Raw genomic sequence first — 15379 nt, 5'->3', positions numbered from 1 at the left:
TTTAGTTTTCGCATTTCGGTTATTTTGAGTTTACGCCGCCAGGTGGGTTCCGGTCACGTGGTTATCTTGCCGTGCACGTACAGTATCTCTGTCGTATAGCGCTGCATTTTTGTTTTCGCATGTTGGTTATTTTGGAAAATTTCATGTTCATGTCGAACATTTCATGTTCATGTTCATGTTTTCATGTTCATGCCATGCCAGGCCACAACTTGTTCAGAGTGCCGGCGATAGCTCGCCTTCTCTTTGTGGAAAACACGGTGAGATCCTTAACATCCAACAACTAATGTGACGCAAACGGGGCGCCCAGTTTAGCGGTACACACATTGATGAATCACCCTGCCTGTGATTCACCCATGACAGGTTATAGCTGGGTCGGGATTCAAACCCAGGCTGGACAGTTTAGAGTCAAGTGTGCGTACCTCCAGTCCAGGCCATCCTGCCAACTTGTATGCTGCATACAGGTGAAATATAAAGCGCGAGATATTTTTATATATACTGTATATTTAAAAAAAAATTGGTGTGGTTTTTGGCGGGCTGGAACGGATTAATAGCATTTCAATGCATTTCAATGGGGAAATTTGATTTGAGATACGAGCAATTTGAGTTACGAGCTCGGTCACAGAACGAATTAAACTCGTAAGTCAAGGTTCCACTGTATATATATATATATATATATATACATATATATATATATATATATATATACATACATACATATATATATACACATAAAAAAAAAAATATTGATACAGTATATTATATATATATATATATATATATATAGATATATATACAGACTTGGCATTTAATATGGAATTTTTTTTTTGTGGGGGTGAACTTACTTTTCAAGATGACTTAGAACCAAAAGTTCATTGGAATTATATTGCAATTATTCTAGATTTTGTTAATGTGACCTTTAAAAGAAAGAAAAACATTTGACATTTCGAAGCAAATAAATTGATCCTTGAAAGTGATGTAAACTGATATCGAACTCAATTCACGGACAGTACTGTGTTAAACTTCTGTGCGTTTTCCAGAAGTATCTCTTTATTTTGCACATTAGCCAAAAATTTTTTTAAACAAAAACAAAAGTTAAATTACGACTGGGATTACGGACATTAAAAATACAGTTCAGTACTTCGTGTAACCCCCACGAGCATTCAGGAGAGCACGTACACATTGAGGCATGCTGTTCACGAGATTTGCCAAGGTTTGGACAGGAATCGCTTGCCATGCAGTTACAATAGCCCACTGCAATTCACGCACAGAGGTCGGCTGCTGGTCCAAGTTGTCGATTTGACGCGTTAATTCTGCCCACAAGTTCTCTATCGGATTCATATCTGGGGACATGGCACGCCACTCCATATGCTCTACACCACGGTCAGCAAGAAAGTGTTGGATCATGCGTGCACGATGAGGCCGTGCATGATGAGGCCGTGCATTGTCATCTTGGAAGACAAAGTTTCCTCGAAAGGCTGCATGAACAAATGGAAGCAATGTTTCTTCCAGAATGGCCCTGTGCTTGAACTGATTCTGGTTTCCATTCAGAACAACCAGGTCAGTTTTGCCCCCTGCATGAAAAGCAGCCCAAACGGTCACCCCACCACCTCCAGCTTGGACTCTTGGCACTATACAATCTTCGTTGTAGGCTTCATGCACTTGTCTGCGCACTCGGACGTGGCCATATTGACGATAGACCAGAAATCTAGACTTGTCACTGAAGATCACGTGATTCCCGTGTCCTGGCTGCCATTGACGGTGCTCTCTGGCCCAATGCAATCGGCGCTGGCGGTGTTGTCTGGTCAGACGTGGCTTTCTGAGGGGACGCCTGGCACGATAGCCTGCTTGAACCAGTCGTTGGTTGACTAGCCTTCTGGATACAGGCACATTTGTCAGTTGCTGCCACTCAGCCCTAAGCCGATTAGCTGACTTGGTACGGCCATTGCGGACTAACCGGTGCCGCTGGCGATCATCCCTCCTTGTGGTTTTGCGGGGACGTCCTGACCTCGGTATTGGAGTAGGGACACCCCTCTGAGCATTTCGTTTCAGGATCTTTGCCATCTGACCTTGAGTGATGCCATACTACCGAGCAATAGCACGCTGTTTCATGCCGGAATTTCGTAAAGCCACCACTAAATGACAAACAGCATTGTCGAGTTGACGGACCATCTCAAGGGGAAGCGGCAATAACTTTTGTAGACGTGCAGGAGTTGTTTTCCACTAATACAGAACGCAACAACCCTTATATACCCGATTGTGAAGCCAATCGTCAAATGTACCTGTCCGTACATTTTGTCACGCCACCGGTGATATAATCCTGTTATTGACTTCTTGCTGTGACAGACAATCAGTGACATGGTTCTTTTAACAAAGAAATCACTGAAGCATAAAAAACTCACCAGATTGATATTCCGAGTTCAGAAAGTAAACCCAAGTCAAGAAAAAAAAATATTCCATATTAAATGCCAAGTCTGTATATATATATATGGGATTTAAATATATATGGGAAATATATATATCTATATATATATACAGTATATTTTAAAAAAAATACACACAAAAAAACAACAATATATATATATATACAGTATATTATAATATATATATATATATATATACATATATATATTGTTGCGGTTTTGGTACCCACACTTGTGTAAATAATTACTTGTAAATATCCCATTATTAAAAGGTTAAAGGTTGCACCCCTAGTTAGTCCACAAGCAACACGTAGGCCACCATAGAACTTTAGTTATTTCATTATTATGTGTTTTAGATAAGGCCGTGTTTCCAATAGTTCAATCTGCGTTGCATCAATTAAATAAGAGTAGGCCCCCAATCCAATTCTGGCCATTTTGCCAACCTCTCTCTCCCAGGGATGCCATTCCACGCCTCTGCCAGCAGCAGCCGCCTTAGCGTTCGTTCAAGCCACCATTATCCAATCGGTCAGGCCCGAGGAAAAACGGGGCGGAATGCCAAGAACAAGGTGTGGCCTGTCAACCAGCCGTCAAAGGCGTGGCCGGTAAGCCCTCACCAGCCAACCAGGGCTGAGGGAATATCACCGACGTGCATGGCTTTATGAAGCATGGAGTGATCTTGGCTCGCGTTATATAAGCGCGAGCGCAAAGCCCTTTCACGGACTGCACAGAGGGACTTCTTTCTGAGGACTGCGTGAGAGAGCTTGCCTACAGAAGGACTCGTGCGGAAGCGGCGCTATTAACAGGACTTGTTGGAGGCGTGCGCATTACAGAGGACTGGTGGGAGAGAGCACATTTGAAAGAGTTTGGTTGGAGACGTGCTTATTAACGAACTTGTCCGGGAGCGCACACGTACAGGACACCAGCCCCCCCCCACACCCCCCCCCCACCATATGTAAGGTCCGGTCGCGTTCCAACGATACGCAGAGCTGCCTGCCGGGTTTCGCTCGCTGGACTGGAGCCTCACCTGGAGCCGGACCCCATCGCCTGCACCATCTACCTGGACCTTCCACCCTACCAGCTACAATCCCTGTGTGAGTGTGTGTTTTTGTCTGGGGTCCTAAGTTAAGACTGTTGTTGAGACTGCCCTGTGTCCTGCCTCTTCTTCTTCTTCCTTTCTTGTACATTCTTTCCTTTCCTCTTTTGGTGTAATAAATTCACCTGTTCTTTCTGGTTTCGTCTTAATCCCTTCGCTTTCATCTTTTCTCAATTGAGTACCTGTGGCACGATTAGGAACCGCTCAGAATCGGGTTTAGTCTCATTGTTAACGGCTCGGATCGCGGATTGCCACCCGCTCGGCGTTTTCCATCGTATCCGTGGTTCGAGCGGGAGTTATTTCCCTGCTTTACGGTCGGGTTAGTAAGTAGGTATTTGGGACTACTTTGACCAATGACCCTAGCTAATACCGACCGGAAGGAGCATTATAACTTCTAAGGACTCGGGACGGCCAGCTAAAAAGACAAGGGGATTAGCCCCCCCACCCCCTTGATGAGGGGAGCGCCGACCCCCGAGATCCGCAACAATATATATATACACATAAAAAAACAACAACAAATATATATTTATACAGTATATATAAAAGAAATATATATATATATACATTATATTAAAAATAAATACACACAAAAAAACAACAATATATATATATACAGTATATTAAAATATATATATATATACACATAAAAAAAACAACAACAAATACATATATATATACAGTATATTAAAAATAAATACACACAAAAAAACAATATATATATATATACAGTATATTAAAATATATATATATATATATATATATATACACATAAAAAAACAACAACAAATATATATACGTATATATATACGTATATATATATATGTAAAAAAAAAAGAAGAAATATATATATATATATATATATATATATATAGATATAGATATATATATATATATATATATATATATATATATATATATATATATATATACAGACTTCGCATTTATTATGGAATATTTTTTTTGTGGGGGTGAACTTACTTTTCAAGATGACTTAGAACCAAAAGTTCATTGGAATTATGTTGAAATTATTCTAGATTTTGTTACTGTGACCTTTAAAAGAAATAAAAACCACATTTGACATTTCGAAGAAAATAAATTGATCCTTGAAAGTGATGTAAACTGATATCGAACTCAATTCACGGACAGTACTGTGTTAAACTTCTGTGCGTTTTCCAGAAGTCTCTCTTTATTTTGCACATTAGCCAAAAATTTTTTTTAACAAAAACAAAAGTTAAATTACGACTGGGATTACGGACAGTAAAATTACAGTTCAGTACTTCGTGTAACCCCCACGAGCATTCAGGAGAGCACGTACACGTTGAGGCATGCTGTTCAAGAGATTTGCCAAGGTTTGGACAGGAATCGCTTGCCATGCAGTGACAATAGCCTGCTGCAATTCACGCACAGAGGTGGGCTGCTGGTCCAAGTTGTCGATTTGACGCGTTAATTCTGCCCACAAGTTCTCTATCGGATTCATATCCGGGGACATGGCAGGCCACTCCATATGCTCTACACCACGGTCAGCAAGAATGTGTTGGATCATGCGAGCACGATGAGGCCGTGCATTGTCATCTTGGAAGACAAAGTTTCCTCGAAAGGCTGCACGAACAAATGGAAGCAATGTTTCTTCCAGAATGGCCCTGTGCTTGAACTGGTTCAGGTTTCCATTCAGAACAACCAGGTCAGTTTTGCCCCCTGCATGAAAAGCAGCCCAAACGGTCACCCCACCACCTCCAGCTTGGACTCTTGGCACTATACAATCTTCGTTGTAGGCTTCATGCACATGTCTGTGCACTGGGACACGGCCATATTGACGATAGACCAGAAATCTAGACTTGTCACTGAAGATCACGTGATTCCAGTGTCCTGGCTGCCATTGACGGTGCTCTCTGGCCCACTGCAATCGGCGCTGGCGGTGTTGTCTGGTCAGACGTGGCTTTCTCAGGGGATGCCTGGCACTATAGCCTGCTTGAACCAGTCGTTGGTTGACTAGCCTTCTGGATACAGGCACATTTGTTAGTTGCTGCCACTCAGCCCTAAGCCGATTAGCTGACTTGGTACGGCCATTGCGGACTAACCGGTGCAGCTGGCGATCATCCCTCCTTGTGGTTCTGCGGGGACGTCCTGGCCTCGGTATTGGAGTAGGGACACCCCTCTGAGCATTTTGTTTCAGGATCTTTGACACCTGACCTTGAGTGATGCCATACTGCCGAGCAATAGCACGCTGTGTCATGCCGGAATTTCGTAAAGCCACCACTAAATGACAAACGGCATTGTCGAGTTGACGGACCATCTCTAGGGGAAGCGGCAATAACTTTTGTAGATGTGCAGCAGTTGTTTTCCACTAATACAGAATGCAACAACCCTTATATACCCGATTGTGAAGCCAATCGTCAAATGTACCTGTCCGTACATTTTGTCACGCCACCTGTGATATAATCCTGTTATTGACTTCTTGCTGCGACAGACAATCAGTGACATGGCTCTTTTAACAAGGAAATCACCGAAGCGTAAAAGAAACTCACCAGATTGATATACCGAGTTCAGAAAGTAAACCCAAGTCTAGAAAAAAAAATATTCCACATTAAATGCCAAGTCTGTATATATATATGTTGGAACCCATCTGTGGATCGGTCCCATCGGCCGATGGGTCTGACCCGTTTGCGGATCCGCAGATGGGTCGCCCATCAGCCGATGGGCGACCAATCTGTGGATGCACGAGAAATGACAATGCAGACCCATCGGCCGATGGGTCTGCGCCATCTGCGGATGTGTTGTTCACCTTGAAGGAATGTGTATGCATCAATGGTGGATGAGTATGTTTATTTGAACCTAAAAATAAGCAATTGATGTCATAAATGTTTATAAAGCAGTCCGTGACATGTGGTTTGTCGATAACCGTTTGTCGATAAGATAAAAATAACCGTTTGTCGACCGTTTGTCGTTTGTCGATAATCTGTTAATTACAAAATGTATTGACAAAATGTATAAATAGATGGGTAGAAATATATAATAAAACATTTAAAAATCATCTCTGTTAAATTCCTACCACATGTAATTCCAATGACTGTGTACCTGATTGAAGAGCACCATTCTGTCAACACATTCCTTCAAGGTGAACAACACATCCGCAGATGGCGCAGACCCATCGGCCGATGGGACCGATCCACAGATGGGTTCCAACATATATATATATATATATATATATATATATATATATATATATATATATATATACATATGCTGAATTTGTTGCTTGTGATATATATCCTCTTCTACAAACATAAATCTTTATCCTTTTAGTGAAGCACAGCAGCTAAGGACATATCTGTGTTGGAGTTTGTTGCTCTCGAGGATATCAAAACAAGTGAAGAAAGTCTTCTTCGCAGAATCACCTGTTACCCTCGCAACATCAACCAAGAGCAACAACTTCCAGAATCGCATGATAAAGCAGTTTTTTGAGGAATCAATTGCTTTTTCACAGATAGACTAAAACTGACATCATTCTTGCTTGCCATTTAATTTGAGGGAAACCTCACCCCAATCCTACTCTCTACCTGCTTGATAAATCATTCACACCTTCTTGCACATGTTCTTAAGAGGTTTCATAAATGAAGACGAACTATCTAGGATGAGGTGGAACTTTATGGTTGCTCAATTGCACTAATAAATGAGGATCTAGAAACTTCCATTCTACAAAAACTTGTAGAATTTTTGAAGAAGATTCTTTCTACATGACTCCCTGCTCAACCTCGCCAATTTTTCTTGACATTTGCACCCCAGCACTGGCTCACAGAGCTCGAGATTTTTGCAATGATCTTTGCTGCTGCCATCCATGACTACGACCACACGGGCACCACCAATAACTTCCACATCCAGACACGGTGAGGAACTCGAATGTTCTATGTAAAATGATCTACTCTACCTTTATTCTTCTCTTATACATTAGTATTCTCTTATACTTCTCTTATACTGATACAGTATTCATCTTATACTTCTCTTATACTTATACAGTATTCATCTTATAATTCTCTTATACTTCTCTTATACATTATCTTGTACATTCTTCTCTTATACTTCTCTTATACTTATACAGTATTCATCTTATACTTCTCTTATACTTCTCTTATACTTATACAGTATTCATCTTATACTTCTCTTATACTTCTTTTATACATTCTTCTCTTATACTTTTCTTATACATTATCTTATACATTCTTCTCTTACACTTCTCTTATACATTATCTTATACATTCTTCTCTTATACTTCTCTTTTACATTATCTTGAAGTGCGGTGCTATGCGCACGACTTGTCTTGCCAATAAGGGAAGCAACAACGTACGTAACCAAAAGCGTCTTTATTTGAAAGCTCAAACTATAGCACTGCCGTGCTCGGGGCTGTGAGCCCCGTGTATATCCCGAGGCCACGCCTACCCCTCGGGCGTGGCCGACACCCTCTTGGTGCGCGGAATGATGTCATCGCGCCAGCGAGCCATCGTGTCTGCCACACGCGCCCCCCCAGAATTCCTGCGCACCTGAAGGGTCAGTTTGCGGGGCAAACGGATGACCCGGCCAAAGCGCCCTCTGGCGGCTGGCGGCGTCTGGGATGCCGGGATGCCACCGGCTGCCCCTGGGATGTGTGCGGGACCGGGGGGCGGCAGGGTTTGGCGGTGCCGGGGGTCCGCCCGCCGGGGGGCGGCCTCGACGCGGTGGCTGAGCCACTGGCGGGGGGTGGTCCACGTCGAGGTGAGCCGGTTTGAGGCGGTCCACGGAAACGCGGTCAGGAGTACCACTGATGTCCAGGGTGAAGTGCTTCGCCCCGGTCTCCAGCACGCGGAAGGGCCCGTCGTATGGGCCCGCAGCGGTGTCCGGTGGGCGTCGTGTCGGACGAACACGTACTCCGCCGTGCGAAGCTCCGGGGCGACGTGCGTTGGCGGGCACCCGTGGTGCGCCATCGGCACCGGGGCGAACCTCTGGGCGGTCTCCTGCAGCGTGGAGCGCTGCTGCGCCACGGACCATGGTGCCGTGGAGTCGGGGAGGAACTCGCCCGGCACCCGCAGCGGTTGTCCGAAGACCAACTCCGCCGCGGATGCGCGCAGGTCGTCCTTGGGCACCGTCCGGAGGCCCAGCAGGACCCAGGGGAGCCTGTCGACCCAGCCACCGTTGCGGAGGGTGGCCCGGAGCGCGGCCTTCAAGGAGCGGTGGAAACGCTCGCACAGGCCGTTGGCCTGGGGGTGATAGGCCGTGGTACGGTGCAGCTGGACACCGAGCCACCACGCGACCGCCCCCAGAGCTCAGGTGAACTGGGGGCCGTGGTCGGACGAGATGTCCGAGGGGGCACCGAACCGGGCAATCCAGGTGGCGATGAACGACTGCGTGATGTCCGCCGCCGTCGTCGCCGCCAAAGGCACGGCCTCCGGCCACCGAGTGGTGCGGTCCACCATGGTGAGGACGTGGGTGAAACCCCGCGAGGGGGGCAGAGGTCCCACCAAGTCCACGTGAACGTGGTCGAACCGACGTTCGGGCACCGTAAACAGGGCCAACGGGGCCTGGGTGTGGCGGTGCACCTTCGCGCGCTGGCACGCGAGGCATGTCCTGGTCCAATCGCGGACGACTTTCCGGAGGCCATGCCAGATGAACTTGTCGGCGACCAGCCTCTGGGAGGCCTTCGTGCCCGGGTGGGACAGGCCGTGGATGGTGTCAAAAACCCAGCCCGCGGGCACGATGGGGCGAGGCCGCCCGAGGGAGACGTCGCACAAGAGGGCCGTGCCCGCGCCGTCCGACGGCACCTCGGTGATGCGGAGGCCCGTGACGGCGGTCCGCAAGGCCTGGACGTCGGGGTCGGCGGTCTGGTCCGCCGCCATCCGGGCATAGTTGATGCTGAGGTGGACCGCGTGGGTGACGGACCGGGAAAGGCAATCCGCCACCGGGTTGTCCTTCCCACGACGTGCCGGATGTCCGTTGTGTACTCGGACACGGCCGAGAGGTGACGCTGCTGCCGGGCCGACCACGGCTCGGCGACCTTGGCCATCGCGAAGACCAGGGGCTTGTGGTCGACGAAGGCCGTGAACGAACGGCCCTCGAGCAGATGGCGAAAGTGCCTGACCGCCAGGTGAAGCCTGAGCAACTCGCGGTCGAAGGTACTGTACCGCCGTTCGTGCGGGCGAAGCTGCCGGCTGAAAAACGCCAGCGGTTGCCAAGCTCCACGCACCCATTGCTCGTGCACCACGCCCACCACATAGTCCGACGCGTCGGTGGTGAGGGCGATCGGTGCGTCGGGCGCCGGGTGCGCGAGCATGGTGGCGTTAACCAAGGTGGCGTCAACCAAGGCGAGCTTCGCGCCCGTGAACGCCGCGTCCATCTGCTCGGTCCAAACAACGTCACCTTTGCCCGGCTTCCCCCGGAGGGCCTCCTGCAGGGGGCGCAGGAGCTGGGCGACGCGGGGCAGGAACCGATGGTAAAAGTTCACCATGCCCAGGAACTCCTGGAGCCCCCTGGTCGTGAAGGGGCGTGGAAACCCCTTGACCGCCTCCACCTTTGCTGGTAAGGGGATGGCCCCGTGCCTGGTGACGCGGTGCCCCAAAAAGTCGATCTCGGCGACGCCGAACCGGCACTTGGCGGGGTTCACGATCAGGCCATGCTGGCCGAGGCGTTCGAAGAGCGTGCGGAGATGGCGGAGGTGCTCTTCACGGGACGCGCTTGCGACGAGGATGTCGTCCAGGTAGACATAGACGAAATCCAGGTCATGCAAGACGCTGTCCATCAGACGTTGGAACGCCTGAGCCACATTCTTCAAACCGAAGGGCATCCGAAGGAACTCGAAGAGGCCGAATGGCATAATGACGGCCGTCTTTGGGATGTCCTCCGGCCTGACGGGGACCTGGTGGTAGCCACGTATGAGGTCCACCTTAGAAAAGCAGGAAATTTTCGCCAACCGGGCGGAAAAGTCTTGGATGTGAGGGACCGGGTAACGGTCGGGGGTGGTGGCATCATTGAGGCAGCGGTAGTCTCCGCACGGCCGCCATCCCCTGCCAGGCTTCGGCACGATGTGTAGCGGCGACGCCCAAGCACTCTTGGAGCGCCGCACGATGCCCAGCCGCTCCAGCGTAGCGAACTCCGCTCTCGCCACCACGAGCTTCGTCGGTTCGTGGCGGCGGGCCCGGGTGTAGACCGGTGGCCCGACGGTGGGTATGTGATGTTCCACACCATGCTTTACGGCCACCGCCGAGAAGGTGGGCCGCGTGAGGGTCGGGAAACTGGTGAGGAGGCGGGTGAACTCGTTCGCTGCCGGAAGTGTACAAACCAAACTCGCCGGGACCGAACCGCTCAGCAAGCCACTTGGCGAGCTGCTCGGTGAGCCGCTCAGTGAGCCGCTCAATGAGCTGCTCAGCACGCAAGCCAGCGAGCTGAACGTTTCGGCCTGGACGAGACGTCTGTACTTTACGTCCACCAACAACCCGTTTGCACAGAGGAAGTCCGCACCGAGCAATGCCATGGGCACTCCGGCGGTTACGAACGACCACTTGAAGCGTTGCCCTCCGAACCGCAGGGAGAGGCAGCGCTTCCCGAATGTGCGTATGGGATGGGTGTTCCGTTGGCTGCAAGCAACGCGGAGCCCCGGCCTGCGGTTCGCTTGTCGGACATAGAGGCAGGGATAACGCTCACCTGTGCACCTGTGTCGCATAGGAAGCAGCGCCCAGACAAGGTGTCCGTTATAAAAAGAAGGCTGCCGGAAAGGCCGACGCTCAAAGCCGCTATCGAGCGTTGGCCCGGGCGTTTCCCGACTTGCCAAACGAGCACGGCGGGCAACACTTATTTGCCTTGTGGCCGAACCTGGCGTGGAAATGGCACCAGGCTTGTGGCGGGTGTGGCGGAGGCCGCGGCTTTCGCAGTGGTGGTGGGCGGGGCGTGGCGGCGGCCACGAGGTGTGCATCAGCCTCGGGATCCACGAGGTGTGCAGCAGCATCAACATCAGCCCCGGGATCCGCGACGGCCGCACCGAAACTCGCCCGCATGTCACACGCCGCGAAAAACTTGTCGGCCTCGACGGCCAGCGCGCGGGGTTCCTTTATTTTGGAACCGGCCAACGCGAGGCGTACCTGGGCCGGTAGCTTGCGTAGAAAGAGCGCCCGGAATAAAAAAAATCCGGTGCTTTGTCCCCCAGTAGCGACAGCATGTAGTCCATTCGGACCGATGGTCGCGTGTCGCCGAGTTCGGGAAGGTCCAGGAGACGGTCAGGCCGTTCCTCCTCTGTGAGGCCGAACGTGGCGATGAGGTGACGCTTGAGCGCCTCGTACCTGTGGTCGGCCGGTGGGTTCCGCAGGACGGACATGACTCGGGCGGCTGTGCCGGGCCCGAGGGCGGCGATGACGTGGAAATAGCTCGGCTCGTCCGCCGCTATGCCTCGAAGCTGGAACTGGGCCTCGGCCTGCATGAACCATCCCTCGGCCTGAGCCTCACAAAACTCATGGAGTTTCACCGCTACTGCGTTGCTACTTGTCATGGTGCGTTCTGTTGGTCAGCGCCGGCTGAACCAGTCGGAGGTCACCAGTGAAGTGCGGTGCTATGCGCACGACTTGTCTTGCCAATAAGGGAAGCAACAACGTACGTAACCAAAAGCGTCTTTATTTGAAAGCTCAAACTATAGCACTGCCGTGCTCGGGGCTGTGAGCCCCGTGTATATCCCGAGGCCACGCCTACCCCTCGGGCGTGGCCGACACCCTCTTGGTGCGCGGAATGATGTCATCGCTCCAGCGAGCCATCGTGTCCACCACAATCTTATACATTCTTCTCTTATACTTCTCTTTTACATTATCTTATACATTCTTCTCTTATACTTCTCTCATACATTATCTTATACATTCTTCTCTTATACTTCTCTTATACTTATACAGTATTCATCTTATACTTCTCTTATACTTATCTTATACTTTTTCAGTATTCATCTTATACCTCTGTTATACTTCTCTTATACTTATACAGTATTCATCTTATACTTCTCTTATACTTCTCTTATACTTATATAGTATTCATCTTATACTTCTCTTATACTTCTCTTATACTTATATAGTATTCATCTTGTACTTCTCTTATACTTCTCTTATACTTATATAGTATTCATCTTATCCTTCTCTTATACTTCTCTTATACATTAGTATTCTCTTATACTTCTCTTATACTTATGCAGTATTCATCTTATACTTCTCTTGTACTTCTCTTCTACACTACTCACAATAAGTTAGGGATATTGTGGGAGTGAGTTTATTTTTTTTATAGGGGTTAGGGGTAGGGTATTGAAATCAAGAATGCTGTCTTTTTTCACACTCATTAATAACCATAGAATTAGGACCAATAACTTTTTTCAACATAATTAATACACAAAATCAACCACACCGAAGAACCTGCCAATATCCCTAACTTATTGTGAGTAGTGTACTTCTCTTATATTCTTCTCTTATACATCTCTACCTTTATTCTTATACATTCTTCTCCTTTGGTTATGACTAACTTCCCTGAAAATGTCTGCTGCTCTTCTTCTGCTCCAATCGGCTCTTCTGATCACGTGCTTGTTAAAGTGGACATCTCTCTGACCATTCTCAGGGAGCCTCCTCAACGCCGACCCATCTGGCATTTCACTCAGGCTGACTGGCACGGTCTGCAAGCAGCCATCAATCATATGGACTGGTCTCCCATCTCTCCCATCTCTACCACCTCTGACATCAACTCATCCTGGGAATTCTTCCAAAGTAAATTGCTCTCTCTCATGCACAGATTTATCCCATCTCGTCTTCAGTTGTCATACCCTTCCTCCCGTCCATGGTACACGGAATCTTGTGGTGAGGCTGTTGCCCAGAAACAACTTGCCTTCGTCTCCTGGAAAGCAAATCCAACGGAAGGAAATCTCATTTCTTTTCACAAAGCCCGAAACAAGTGTGTGTCCACCCTCAGGAGACCCAGGAAACAATATCTCTCCGTTCTCAAGACCGAACTCTCTTATCTGTCTCCCTCTTCCAAATCCTGGTGGCGTCTAGTCAAATCTGTTTCTGGTGTTTGTTCCCCCTCCATCCCCTCCCTTACCTCAAACGGCTACACGGCTGACTCCGCACGTGAAAAAGCTGAATGCCTCAACTCTGTGTTTGCCTCTAAATCTTGTGTCCCAAACCCATCCCTCTCTGTACCCACCATACCCAGTCGTACCCAGCTGCTCCCGGACTCTGTGTCCTTTCCTCCTGACAAGGTGGAAAAGTTTCTGTCAACCCTCGACTCTGATTCTGCAACTGGACCTGACGGCATCAGCCCACGGGTCCTAAAATCCTGTTCTTCTGCTCTTTCACTCCCTCTCTCTGTTCTCTTCACCCTCTCCTTTGCTCAACGTCATCTGCCATCTGCTTGGAAATCAGCCAACATCACCGCTTTGCACAAAAAGGTGCAAAAACAGATCCGAGCAACTACAGACCAATCAGCCTTCTCCCAATTATCAGCAAAGTCATGGAATCCATCATTGCTTCAGATATGAAATCTTTCCTATTGTCCAATGGCTTGATCTCTGATCCTCAATTTGGTTTCAGACCAGGTCACTCTACTCTGGACATGCTGCTTCTTCTGTCTCAACAATGGATGGAGGTCCTCAATGCCAAACAGGAAATTAGAGCTGTCTCCCTCGACATATCACGTGCCTTCGATACGGTCTGGCACCCCGCTCTGCTCACCAAACTCTCCTCCTTCGGTATCCTTGGAAATTTCCACGCTTGGCTGGCGGACTTCCTCTCTAGTCGCAGTCAACGTGTGGCCCTGAATGGGTTTCTCTCATCTCCTCTTCCTGTTCAGGCTGGAGTTCCCCAAGGCAGTGTTCTGGGCCCTGTGCTTTTTCTGGTCTTCATCAATGATCTCTCCGACTCTCTTGAAAATCCTCTATCTCTTTGCTGATGACTCCACTCTCTGCCGCTCCATTCCTCATCCCTCAGATCGGTAGTCTGCAGCCTCCTCACTCTCTGCAGACCTGGACAAAATCACTGACTGGGCAAACAAGTGGAACATGTCTTTCAATCCTGACAAATCTCACACTCTTACGATGTCTCTCCGAAAAGACAGACTGGACAACCCTCCCATCCACTTTCTGAATAATCCTCTCCAAGAAGTTCTGTCACTCAAGCTTTTGGGTCTCACTATCTGCCATGATCCTTCCTGGGAAAACCACATTTCAAATCTGGCCTCCAAAGCCAGTTGCCGACTGGGCATCCTCCGTCGTGCGAAGTCCTTCCTTGGCACACCTGAGCTCCTCACCACATACAAGGCTTTCATCCGCAGCTCAATGGAATACTGCTCTCCCCTCTGGGCTGGTGCTCCTGCCTCACACCTAGCTCGTCTTCACGCTGTTGAAACCAAAGCATTCAGAATCATTGGAATCTCCCGTGATGAGCTACCTCCGAGGGCCTTTCACTTACTCACCGCAGGCAGGTTGGTGGTCTTTCTGTCTTCTACCGACTCCTCTCCGGCCTTGCTCCTCCAGCTCTCTCTGGGCTCTGTCCCCCAAATATTCCTACAGGTCGCACAAGATCTGCCTGCAACCCTCTTATGGTTAAACTGCCAAAATCAAGACTCTCTGCTCACCTTCACTCCTTCAATCCTTTTTTCTCCCACCTCTGGAACAAACTCCCTCACTCTCTTCAATCCCACTCCTCCCTCCAGGTCTTTAAAACAGCTGTTCTCCACCATCTCTTATCTTCCCCCATCCAAAACTTTGATCTTTTCTACCCCCGCTAATTTCACCCCAAATCCACTTTTTTGAAATACCAACTTCTTTCCTGGAAGTCCTTGGTGTCCTTGAGTTTATACTTCTCCCACCCCCCTCCCCCTTCCCATGCCG

The 15379-nt window shown here is 48.8% G+C and overlaps 1 protein-coding gene across 1 annotated transcript in view; it reads left to right on the top strand.

Moving 5' to 3' along the window:
- The window catches only part of LOC137429577 (dual specificity calcium/calmodulin-dependent 3',5'-cyclic nucleotide phosphodiesterase 1A-like), a 234385-nt gene that overhangs the window by 145900 nt on the left and 73106 nt on the right, over window positions 1–15379 (top strand). The window contains exon 7 of the mRNA XM_068119595.2: window positions 7297–7397. Within this exon, the coding sequence (XP_067975696.2) occupies window positions 7297–7397 (101 nt within the window). The remainder of the gene's footprint in view (window positions 1–7296; window positions 7398–15379) is intronic.

Source organism: Myxine glutinosa, chromosome 6 (genome assembly GCF_964187855.1).
Source record: "Myxine glutinosa chromosome 6, kmMyxGlut1.1, whole genome shotgun sequence".
In the NCBI taxonomy this organism is placed as follows: domain Eukaryota; kingdom Metazoa; phylum Chordata; class Myxini; order Myxiniformes; family Myxinidae; genus Myxine; species Myxine glutinosa.
Note: the sequence above shows the minus strand (reverse complement) of the source record. Positions and strands in the feature narration are given on the sequence as shown.